At 51.3% G+C, this 11,486-nt stretch overlaps 2 protein-coding genes across 2 annotated transcripts; one reads left to right on the top strand and one right to left on the bottom strand.

Annotated features, from left to right (window-relative positions):
• Positions 1-247: 247 nt before the first annotated feature.
• LOC122690826 (EOLA-like protein) lies at positions 248-6,989 on the bottom strand. The gene is made up of 4 exons (XM_043897786.1): positions 6,737-6,989; positions 5,925-6,027; positions 3,320-3,473; positions 248-322 (listed from the first exon to the last, which is right to left on the bottom strand). The coding sequence occupies exons 1-3, from the start codon at positions 6,987-6,989 to the stop codon at positions 3,461-3,463; spliced, it is 369 nt and encodes a 122-aa protein (XP_043753721.1). The 3' UTR covers positions 248-322; positions 3,320-3,460.
• LOC122690825 (heat shock transcription factor, X-linked member 3-like) lies at positions 3,175-4,645 on the top strand. Its single transcript, XM_043897785.1, has 2 exons — positions 3,175-3,660; positions 4,052-4,645. Exons 1-2 carry the CDS (start codon positions 3,175-3,177, stop codon positions 4,643-4,645), a joined length of 1,080 nt encoding a protein of 359 aa, XP_043753720.1.
• Positions 6,990-11,486: the final 4,497 nt, after the last annotated feature.

Genomic DNA, 11,486 nt, shown 5'->3' with positions numbered 1-11,486 from the left:
AAATTCCTGTCCTGTCATCACAGGACCAATAGCTCCCCAGCCCTGCGAGCTCTGTCTCATCCCTCACGCGCATCCTGCAGCCCAACACACAGGGCTCCTCACACCCGCTCGCCTCCCAGATGAAGAACTGAGGCCACGGGGCTTGGGCTTCTTCCCAACACCACATGCTAGTGAGGGCCAGGGTTGGCTCAGAGCCCTGGTCTCAATTCCTCTGGAGACCCCACCCTTCCTGCCCACCCCAGGCCATGGCTCGACTTTCTGCCTTCTCACATCTTCCTCTTCTCAGTGCTCCATGATGTCTCTGAGGTGACAGAAAGGAGGCCTGTGTAAGAAAGGGGACAAGGAGAATCAGAAGCACTGTGGGGTTGCTCTGTGATTTGCTGAGAACTGACTCTGCCAGGGGCCAGCATCTCTATCCAGTCCCAGTGTCTCCCACATGAGGGTGATGCCCTGTCCCTGCTGCTGCCACGGGGCTTCCTGCCCAACTGAACCTGCAAGGCTGACCAGCTCCTCACTGAGTGGGGGGATGGAGGACATGACTGTATGGTCCCAGTGGCCACGGGGATAAGGCCCGTACAGGACCCTCCTCTGATATGGGAGAGAAGGGAACAGAGGCAGACCACTGAGGTTCCAGGTCTCCCCAACAGCAGCGAGGGAGGGGAGCAGCTGGAGGGCCTCTGGTCTGGGGAAACCAGGGCAGGGACACCCAGCACATGGGCAGGAGAGTGAGGCTGAGAAAGGCAGGTCTTGGGCATCATGGTGTTGGAGAAGACACTTAAGAGTCCCTCGGACTGCAAGGAGATCCAACCAGTCCATCCTGAAGGAGGTAAGTCCTGAGTGTTCATTGGAAGGACTGATGCTGAAGCTGAAACTCCAGTACTTTGGCCACCTCATGCGAAGAGTTGACTCGTTGGAAAAGACCCTGATGCTGGGAGGGATTGGGGACAGGAGGAGAAGGGGACGGCAAAGGATGAGATGGCTGGATGGCATCACCGACTTGATGGGCATGAGTTTGAGTAAACTCCGGGAGTTTGTGATGGACAGGGAGGCCTGGCGTGCTGCGATTCATGGGGTCGCAAAGAGTCGGACACGACTGAGCGACTGAACTGAACTGAACTGGGCATCATGAGGGCTTGTGTGTGCACTACACAAGTGTCTGAGCCATGGCTGACAAAGACCCCCTTGGTGCCACACAAACCCACTGCCAGGGCCCGGGTGGTGCCTGGAGGAGTGGGACCAAAAAAACCAGCTCCGTCAAGACCCAGGGGGCGAGGAGGGACCCCGAGCATGGAAGGGGCAAGAAAGGCCACCTAGCCAGGCTGCCCGCAGATGCCATGACCTTCTGTTCCCTTTGGAGGAGTCACCAGGGACCCTCACTGACATTCACAGCCTCCAGAGTCGTATCCCAGTCAGAGGAACTGAAGAAAGGCCAGGGGAAGCCCAAGTTGAAGCCTGGAGCTCATCCAGGCCGCCAGTCCTTAGGCAGAAAGGACCCTGGGAGAGCTTCTTCCACACCCTCTTAGCTCTCCCCTTTAAGACACCAGGGACTGGCCCTCACAGAGGGAAAATGACCCTGCTACTGGCAGAACTGGGAGACAGTGTCCTAGGGTCCTTGAATACGGGCCTTTCCAAGGTGCCAGTCTGTTTCCCACATGGTGATTTTCAAGAACAGTGGCCCAGAAGTCCCAGAGAACATGCATCTCCAAACCCACTGCTCTACTGTTTATGTGCAGTGAAGACTGCTGATTCTCACTTGGGTTTCATCCAGTCCTGCACCCAGGCTCTCATCCTTTTTCAAATACAGTTAGACGGGGGTTTCCTTTGGTCACATCTAGCTCAACAAGTCAGACATGTCCCTGGGAGTGAGTGTGTGTAAAGGAGGGCCCTTGAAAAGTGCCTAACCCATAAGCCAACAAAATCATTTCATGGACCTGCCATCTGGGTAACCGAGAACAGGTCCACAGTGGAGGTTAGGAGAGGGGCGGGGGCGGGGAAGATCAGAGCTGGCCTTGAAGAGGACCAGTGAAGTGCTTGTTTTCAACAGAACAGGCTGTACCTTGAGCCCCCAATCAAGTACTTCAAAGGTTAGTTATCCAAATAGACTCAAGTTGGACATGGGCAGCCAGGACTGCAGGTAGCAGAAGCCCAAGCACCCCACTGACAAAAGGAAACAGGGCTTTCAAAGCAGCCACCAAGGAGTCTGAATCTGGGCTCTGGGGAGGGGAAAAGCACACGCAGGTGTTCCCAAAGTGAACACTCTAGGGCCACCAGAGTGGTGTTTATGGAAAAATTGGAAACTGAAGACAACAGCATGTGATCTGCAGTGGGATGCCATCTGGGGGTGGGCAGACCTCGGGAGACTGCAAGCTCAGTGGACGCCTGGCTTTGCAGTCCCACACAGCATCCTGCGGATTTTGTGTCTCAGGTGCTTGGGAACAGTCAAGTGGAATATGAGGTCGCTCCCACTGTGCTTGAGCACAGCCCTACTCTGGGGAGAGCTCGACCTGGGGGTCGGTGGGGGCAGGACAACAGGACTCTGACTTTGGGGCCAACTGAGCGGGACTGGCCAACCAGCAACAGCCAGCTGGAAGACAATAAAGCCAGAAGAGGGGGAAGGATGGAGGGGCCACCAACTCGGGCAAGGCCAATCAGCCCACTATGGATCCCATCTTCTGGAAGGGACAGTCACCAAGGTCCCATCTGACCCCTGGGTTCTCCCTTGGTGTTCGTAGACCCAGGACTTGCCATGGCCTGGACCTTCAGCAAAGGCCAGCCACAGGTCTGCACATTGTTAGGGCAGTGGAGCCAGGGGCGCATTTGTCAACCCATCCAGGGCCTGGACCCCTGAAACAAGGCACCTGGCAGCAGATGGGAGCCTTTGCAGGCAACCTGAAACAAACTTTTCTGTACTTTCAGACAAGAGACAAGCTGGGGAGCCCACCTCCATCCCCATGCCCCCCTCCCCCACACTGAGCCAGGGCTGCCTCTCCACATCACCTCTGTGACATCAGGAAACAATAAGGAAGCTGACCCCCTAATTGGCTGCCTGTCCCATGACTCAGATTCTAGAATCTCCAGACAGTATTTATGGGGCACCCCGACCCTGGTCTGAGGCCTGTTTGCCCTGAGCATTCACTGCTTGGGTAGATAATGCTCCTGAGCTCGATTGGTTCAATGGCTAGTCAGAGTTCCCATGAGGCACAGGCAGCGCTGCTGGCCCCATCAACTGATGGGGAGCCCTCAGCAGGGGACCCCCGTGATTCCTCCCCAGATCCAAATGTGGATTCAGGGGAGGCTTTGGAAAAGCAGGGTGACCAACCTGAGAGCCCAGATCCAGGCCTCCATGACAATCTGCCCCCACAGGGCCCGAACCCAGAAATGGGCAACGAGGATGAGAACAACGCCAGCTTTGGGCTGTCCTTCCCCAGGAAGCTCTGGAGGATCGTGGAGGATGCGACCTTCACCTCTGTGCACTGGAATGATAAGGGAGACACGGTGGTCATCGAGGCAGATCTCTTCCAGATGGAGGTCCTCCAGCGCAGAGGCGTGGATCAGATCTGCGAGACAGACAGCATAAAGAGCTTCATTCGTGAACTGAACCTGTACGGGTTCAGAAAAATCCACCCTTCAGGTCGCTCTGCAGGAAGAAAGAAGATGATGGTAATGTAGAATGCCCTTCCGGGGAGACTAGACTAGATGAGCTGAGTGCTGATGGGTTTCATTTCCCAGGAGAATGTTGTTCTCATGAGAGAGTGGTTAAGGAAAGAGGAGAACACAGGGTCTGTCGTATCCCGCCACCACCCCCCCTTAGGATCTTCAGTGGTGATGCCAGATCCTGAGGGGCCACTTGATGTCAGGGAGGGTCGGGAACACCTCAAGCAAGGATGGCCCCGGGGGAGCTCTAGGGAGTGACATTCCAGGGCCTCATAACCTGCCAGGAATGAAGAGACCTTGTCTCCATACATAGGCATGACCCGATGGTTGTGGGGAGAGTGTGGCAAGGAAGGGCTCTTCTCCCCTCTCGTGGCTAAAGTGATTCATTTCCTTTCAGATCTATCGCAACTCCAATTTTCAGAGAGACAAGCCTCTCCTCCTGCAGAACATACAGAGGAAAGGCAACCCCAGAACAACTTCTCAGCCTGCCACTGGAACAACAGCGACCCCAAAGAGAAAGAAGCGAGTGATGGCGACCAGACACTCTCCCCGACTCCACCACAACGAGTTCACCCAAGAGGCTGGCAACAAAGTCCAGAAGGGAATGCCCACTGCTTGCAGAACCCCCAGCCAGTGCTCATTTGTGTTTTCTGACCTTTGGTCTATGGGTAGTGTAGCCAGCCAGGCTGGGGGAAACCATCTCCCCAGTGAGCAGGGTGGCCCCAGTGGAGAAGGCCCATCCAACAGTGCCACATCTGTGCCCCCAGCTACTGCTAGAAGGGACAGCCCAGGGGAACGGCCTGAGAGCCCCCCAGTGTACCCAGATTATGAATCAGTGATGACTTTGTACAACACTTGTTACTCCATCCTGATGGCGGGCCTTTTAGTCATGGCCCCAGATGAGGCCCCTGAGTCAGAGGAGGAGCAGGGAGATTCCTCAGATTATAAGTGCACCCTCTGTGAGCAGGCCAAGAAAAAGCCCAATCCCTGAGCTGCCAGATCCCTAGGAACACTCAAAAGCACTCTCTTGTAATCAAGAATAGATTTCTGGCTCTAATAAAGCAAAACTCCACTGGAGTAAATAAACAATCAAGTGAGAACTGCAAACCTGTGTTCTTTCTATCTGCCCTTTGTATTCACACATGGCACAGGGTGAGCCAGATGAGGCTGGAAGCCCATGCACCAGACAGGTTTCAGTTCAGTCCCCATGGTCTCTTTTCATCTGAAACAGCAGCATTTCACAGGCTCATCCAAGGATCTGACCCATGAGCTGAGCGCTGAGGTGAACCCAGGGTGGACTGGTCCCTGGGCCTTTCCTGTCACTCAGCAGATGGCCCAGCTGGGCTCCTGACCTTGGGGGTGTCACCTTCCATGAGTCATGCACCCTGCAGCAGAAGGGGCTCTTCCTGGGTATCCCGATGGTGCCACAAGTTTCTGATCAGCAGCTGAGCATCCCAGCTCCTGATCCAGGCCCCCCCCACCAAGAGGCTGACTGGAAAGCAGGGTCACTCCAACCATCAAGCGCCTTGCAAACACATTACCCCAAACCCAAAGACAAGTACAAGGTTTCAACAAGTGAACACCAGCCCTTGTCACTCTGCCCTCACAGCTGTACTTAGGAGCCTGTCTTTGGATGTGAGGTGGCCAGGCACTGCGTCCAACACACACAGTTTGACAGCCAAGGGACACTTTACAATAGGACAAGGGTCATGTGCAAGGATAAACCGCGGCCTGTTTCTGGGCCTGCGGGCCTCTGTGCCTGCCAGTGCACAGCCCTGCCCCCAGCCTTACTCTGTCACCCCTGGGACACTGTTGCAACATCAGGGAGATTGGACCAGAACAGAGAGGGAAAAACATTAACTGGTTTCCTAACAACACATTTCTCTCAACCACACAGACCCAGCAGGGCCAAAACGAGTGGCAACGCCATCATTTCATAAAGGTCAAAGTCCCGGAGTCTTTTGCTGAGTCCAGAGCAGCATCCTGTGAGGGGAGTCCCTGCCCCTGGCCCCGCGCCAAGTGGGCACCACAGCGTGGGGCTGATTCAGACAGAATCAGATGGGCAAGTCCAGAGCGCGGCAGTAACTGCATGGTATCAGCACGTGCCGGTCTCTTGGTTGCTTTCCTCTCAAGAGTCCAGTCTGGACAGGCCTCCTGCCAAAAGAGGATCAGGTGCTCAGAGATGTCCACCTGGAAGCTGTCTTTCCCCCCTCCCCGCCCCCTGGGATGGGCTGCAACAGCCAGTGGCGGTTGGCGAGCAGTCATGTTACTTCTCTTGCAGGTCGGGTAGCAGGCCTTGATTCTCCAGCTCCTCCACCTGGTCAGGATCTAGGTTTTTGGGACACAGCAAAGTGCCCCCAATGACCACGAGACCTGTGTGCAAAGACAGGACACAGAATGAGAACAAGGTCATTCAAAGTTGCACCTGCTTGAGACTAACACCATATCATGGAGGGAACCCGAGGTGAACTGGGTCCTCTGGCTGAGCATTTTGGAGGGGCTCACCTCAGCAAAGAGAACTCGGGGTGAGGCCAAGTGAGGGAGGGTGAGAAATGAAAGGGAGAGGACTGGTGCTCCACGAACCCACCAGGCCATAGGCAGCTCTCAGTCTGCCTACTGCAGGCCACGAGGACAGAGCAGGAGGGCCCCAGTGGGGGCCCACAGACATCAGGTCCCTAAGGGATTTACCAGCAGACAGGTGTTGCTGTGCGGCCTCACCCCTGGGAGTCAGGGGACTTGCTGCAGGCAGTGGGGGTATGGAACCCAGGCTAGGTGCTTTCCTGCCTCTCATGGTCTCTGCCAGGCACACTGACACGTATGGGGACACACACAGAGACAAGTGCCACGTGCAGAGCTGTTTGTGCCTGTGCCTCAGAGCACGAACAGGGACTGAGGCCCAGAGAGGTGGTAGGCACTTCGGGCCACCATCTCCCAGCCAAAGGACCCTCACCACTCCTCTGAAGAAACCTCAGCCCCACCTACCCCACCAACTGGTTCAATAGAAAACAAACAAGCACAACCCAGCTGGGGTCTAGGGCAGCATCACGGCCGTATAGGCAGCGCGGGGCAGGGTGTCACTTGCCCACGATCACTCCACAGCTGAACTTGTCCCTGTCCTGCAGCAAGGCCTGGGTCTGGGCGGGGCTCATCCCAAGCCTCTGCTCCAGCATCTCCCACCAGGCCGAGTCTTCAGAGTCCCAGTGTGCGATGTGGATGGCCAGGGCACAGTGGCAGTGGCCACATAGCACGGGCCACCACCACGTTTCCAGGGTCTTGACACCATTTAAGACAATACCCACATAAGGCTTTCCAAAGGACAGACAGCCAAACTTCATCCCCCAGGACTCCCAGGGCCTCATGTGTGGTTGCAGAAACAGAACCACAAAGGCCGAAAGCCTGACACAATGATCTCCAAGTTCACAGTCCTGGTCTGGACCTCAGCCCCACATGCCTAAGCATCCTCCAAGCCTGCTGACACAGAATGCGGAGGGTCAGAGAGGGCTGACTCCTTCCATCCATCTCCATGTGGTCCACTGATAGGGGGTTGCTGATCAAGAGGACCCATTAATCACATGAAGTCCATGGCCTGGTGGGTTCCTGGACCACCAGCCCTCTCCCTTTCACTTTGCTCCCTCCCTCACTTGTCCTTGCCCTGAATTCTGCCATAAGGGTGGTATCATCTGCATATCAGAGGTTATTGATATTTCTCCAAGCAATCTTGATTACATCTCATGCATCACCCAGCCCAGCATTTCACATGATGTACTTTGCATGTAAGTTAAATAAGCCGGGTGACAACATACAGCTTTGATATACTCCTTTTCCAAATTTGAACCAGTCCGTTGTCCCATGTTGAGGTCTAACTGTTGCTTCTTGACCTGCATACATGCTTCTTGGGAGGCAAGGAAGGTGGTCTGGTATTGCCATCTCTTTAAGAATGTTCCACAGTTTGTTGTGATCCACATAAACAAAGGGTTTATAACATGGCAAAAGTAAATGTTTTTTTCTGGAATTGTCTTGCTTTTTCTATGATCCAACAGATGTTGGCCATTTGAACTCTGGTTCTTCTGCTTTTTCTGAGTCCAGTTTTTACATCTGGAAGTCCTTGGTTCACATGCTGTTGAAGCCTAGCTTGAAGGATTTTGAACATTTTGAGCATTACCTTGCTAGCACATGAAATGAGCACAATTGTGCAGTAGTTTGAACACTCTTTGGCATTGCCCTTCTTTGGGATTGGGATGAAAACTGACCTTTTCCAGTCCTGTAGCCACTGCTGAGTTTTCCAAATTTGCTGGCTTTGCAGCACTTTAACAGCAGCATCTTTTAAGATTTAAATAACTCAGCTGGAACTCTATCACCTCCACTAGCTTTGTTTGTAGTGATGATTCCTAAGGCCCACTTGACTTTGAATTCCAGGATGTCTGGCTCTAGGTGAGTGATCACACCGTCATGATTATCTGGGTCATGAAGACCTTTTTTGTATAAGTCTTCTGTGTATTCTTGCCACCTCTTCTTAATCTCTTCTACTTCTGTTAGGTCCTTACCATTTCTGCATTTCATGTTTTAATACAATAGAGCTAGGATTTACTGAAGGGCAAGGCTGATTTTATTGCAGGTGATCCTCACATCTTGAACTGAGATACCAAGGAACTCATGAAAGGTCTCTTCCAAATAAAGACAGCAGTTAAAGTTCCACCTATTCATTTTTTGCTTGTAATTGTTTGCTTGAGCCTGGTAAAAACACTGCTTTCGTTCTTAACAGAAATTTTACAAATCTAAGTGATGAATATGCTCATTACTCTCTGTCATAGGCTGAATTGTGTGCCCCCCTCCAACTTAGCATGTTGAGGCTCTAACCCCAGCACTTCAGGATGTGCTTCTGTTTGAAGATAGGGAGTTTAAAAAGGTAATTAACATTGAATGAGGTCATATGAGTGGGCCCTAATTCTTCTGACTGTGGTTCTTATAAGAAGAGGAAGTTTGGAGAAATAAAGGGACACAGGGTTCGGCATGTACAGAGAAGTTACCATCTGAAGATTCAGGATGGAGACCACCATCTACAAGCTAAGGAGAGAGGCTTCAGGAGAAACCTGACCTGCTGACACCTTAATCTTGGACTTCCAGCCCTCAAAACTGTCAGAAAATGATTTTCTTGGGGCTTTCCTGGTAGCTCAGTAGAACAGAACCTGCCTGCTGATGCAGAAGACACAGGTTCGATCCCTGATCTGAGAAGATCCCACATACTGAGAAGCAACTACCCCATGCACCACAACTGTTGAGTCTGTGCTCTAGAACCCGTGGGCTGAAACAGTTGTAGGCTGTGTGCCCTAGAACCCATGCTCTGCAACAAGAGAAGCCACCACATGAGAAGCTTGTGCACTACAGCTAGAGAGTAACTGCCACTTGCCACAACTAAAGAAAAGACTGTGCAGCAATAAAGACCCAGCACAGTCAAAATAAATTAAAAAAATTTTTAACAACAGAATTTCTGTTGTGCATGCTACCCAGTCTGTGACACTTTGTTCTGGGCAGCCCTAGCAAACTAATACATGCTTCTTCTTTTGTACCTTTGCCTGTTGCTAGTGATGGAACTCCAGGAAAATTGGATCTGCTTGAAGGAAATGGGAGAAAAATATCTTTTGGGAGAAACAACATGTTTGCCTAAAAACTCTGTCTCCTGGCCTAATATTTTGGAGACCTCCTGAGGAAGACTTGTGCAGCAGATCCTGCTCGCGTCCCCTCTGCCTTGTGGCTGCAGCATACGCCAGCCAGACACTACACTGCCAGCATCTCGTCAGTGGCTCAGAAGTTTTTTTCCTCGTGCCTGAAACCTACTTTGTCAGTGCTCAGGGCAGACTGAAAATGTCAGGGAATTGATGCTTTATGACCCATAGGAACTGGAGTATAAACACCCCAGGTCCTTCATCCTCAAACACGATAACTCAGATAACTCTCCATAGGCTTACAGAGTTTTCCTGCAGGATTAAGCTCCCTTAATCTTTCTTGAAATGCACCTTTTCTTGGCTCCCTTCCTATCTCTATGGAAGCTCTCCATGCTTCCTCTGCAAAGCACATCTCCAAAGGAAACTACTTGCTCTAGAATTCTTATTTTCGGGTGTGATTCTGGGGGACCCAGAACTAGGTCCACCTGCCTTCTGTGTGTGCATATGAAACATCCATATTTAAAGATGCTGCTGTGGTTTCTAATTTAACAAGAGGATATACTGCATTGGGGCTTTCCTGGTGGTTCGACAGTAAAGAATCTGACTGTCAATATAGGAGACTCTGTTAAGTCCTTAGGTCAGAAAGATCCTCTGAAAAAGGAAATAGCAACCCACTCCAGTATTCTTGCCTGGAGAATTCCATGGACACAGGAGCCTGGTGGGCTACAGTCCATGGGGTCACAAAAATCAGACATGACTTAGTGACTTAACAACAATATTGCATCTAATTCTTTCTGTGGTAAGGTGGTAAGTGGTTCAGTGGCTGGTGAATCCTGGAGCCTCTCCTTGCAGGAAAGAGTGTTCTAAAGTCCTGCCTTGTGGAAATGCCTTTGTGTCAAATCCACTATGCTGCATTTTTTTCTTCTATAAACACCAAAGCCCAATCTTTTCAGTAGTTATTGGCTTTTTTTGGGAAAACTTTTGAAATGGAAGGATAATTGCTTTACAGAATTTTGCAGTTTTCTGTCATACATCAACAAAAATCAGCCATAGGTACACCCATGTCCCTTTCCTCCAGACCTCCCTCCAGTCTCCCTCCTCATCCTACTCTTCAGTCTGTCTCAGAGCCCCTGTTTGGGTTCCCTGAGTCATACAGAAAATTCCCATTGGCTATCTATTTTACATATGGTCTTGTAAATTTCTATGCTACTCTCTCCATACATCTCACCTTCTCCCTCCTTTCCTCCCCCCATGTCCTTTTTGGCTTTGCTTAGCCTGCACTCTTTTATCACATCTCTGTGATGGGTAGGTGTGTTTGCATCAGGGTGTAGTGGTTTTAATAATAACTTGTCTTGTGCCTGAGCTGCATGTTTCCTTATGGGGCTGGTCTAATATCTGCTGTGAAGTTTTCATGGTCCATGGGGGTGCAGCTGGGGAAGTTGCTTCTATATAGGAGTCCAAGCGACTATGAGAGAAACAGACTTCTGAGGAACAGTGCAAGCTGCCCTGGGTGTGCAGTAAAGCTTCTGCTAAGCCCAACCCACCCCAAACCCTTTCTCGTTGCTCTCAGGCTGGTGTTGAGCATGTCAGAGTTTGAGGTCCTCTCAGTGACTACTCAGAACAATGCTAAGTATGTTCCACATTGAGTAATGTTCAACCTTCTAGGCTCCCTCACTCCCCTGAAAACTGTTTACAGCCAGGCCCACGGTTCTCGAATGAGGAATCCTGGGACAAGCCCATGGATGAATGTGTTAGCCAGGCCTCACTTGACCGAGCATGCAACCTCTGCAGCTAGTTTCCTGACAGGATCATTTGTCTTTGCCCCAAGAGGAAAGATTTTGTCCCAGAAGCTATTTCTCTATTGCATCTTTTATGAATCTTTTGCTATTAGCACACTGATCCTAAGAAGTATTGCTGGCTTAAGGGATTTATGTGAGTGAGCCAGGGTCTACCACCATAGTGTTTAATCACCTTCATTGCCCTGTGATCTTCAGCTCACAGCTGAAGGCTAGAACCACAGGTTTAAAGGGTCATGGGCATCTCATTCCATGCATCCCTGCCAACTTATTTACCTTTTTCTCATTGACTGGTAAAAAGTAAATAGTAAAAGTGCATATTAACGTCTACAGTTTAGGACTCAGTGAGCTAAAATGGACTGGAATGGGTGAA

This window comes from Cervus elaphus, chromosome X (assembly GCF_910594005.1).
Source record: "Cervus elaphus chromosome X, mCerEla1.1, whole genome shotgun sequence".
NCBI lineage: Eukaryota > Metazoa > Chordata > Mammalia > Artiodactyla > Cervidae > Cervus > Cervus elaphus.
Note: the sequence above shows the minus strand (reverse complement) of the source record. Positions and strands in the feature narration are given on the sequence as shown.

Coding starts and splice junctions, on each gene's coding strand:
- LOC122690825 (XM_043897785.1), top strand. CDS start 3,175: ATGGCTAGTCAGAGTTCCCATGAGGCACAGGCAGCGCTGCTGGCCCCA. Junction 3,661..4,051: donor CAGGAAGAAAGAAGATGATG/GTAATGTAGAAT, acceptor ATTTCCTTTCAG/ATCTATCGCAACTCCAATTT.
- LOC122690826 (XM_043897786.1), bottom strand. CDS start 6,989: ATGAAGTTTGGCTGTCTGTCCTTTGGAAAGCCTTATGTGGGTATTGTC. Junction 6,028..6,736: donor CAGCTGTGGAGTGATCGTGG/GCAAGTGACACC, acceptor CTTTGCACACAG/GTCTCGTGGTCATTGGGGGC.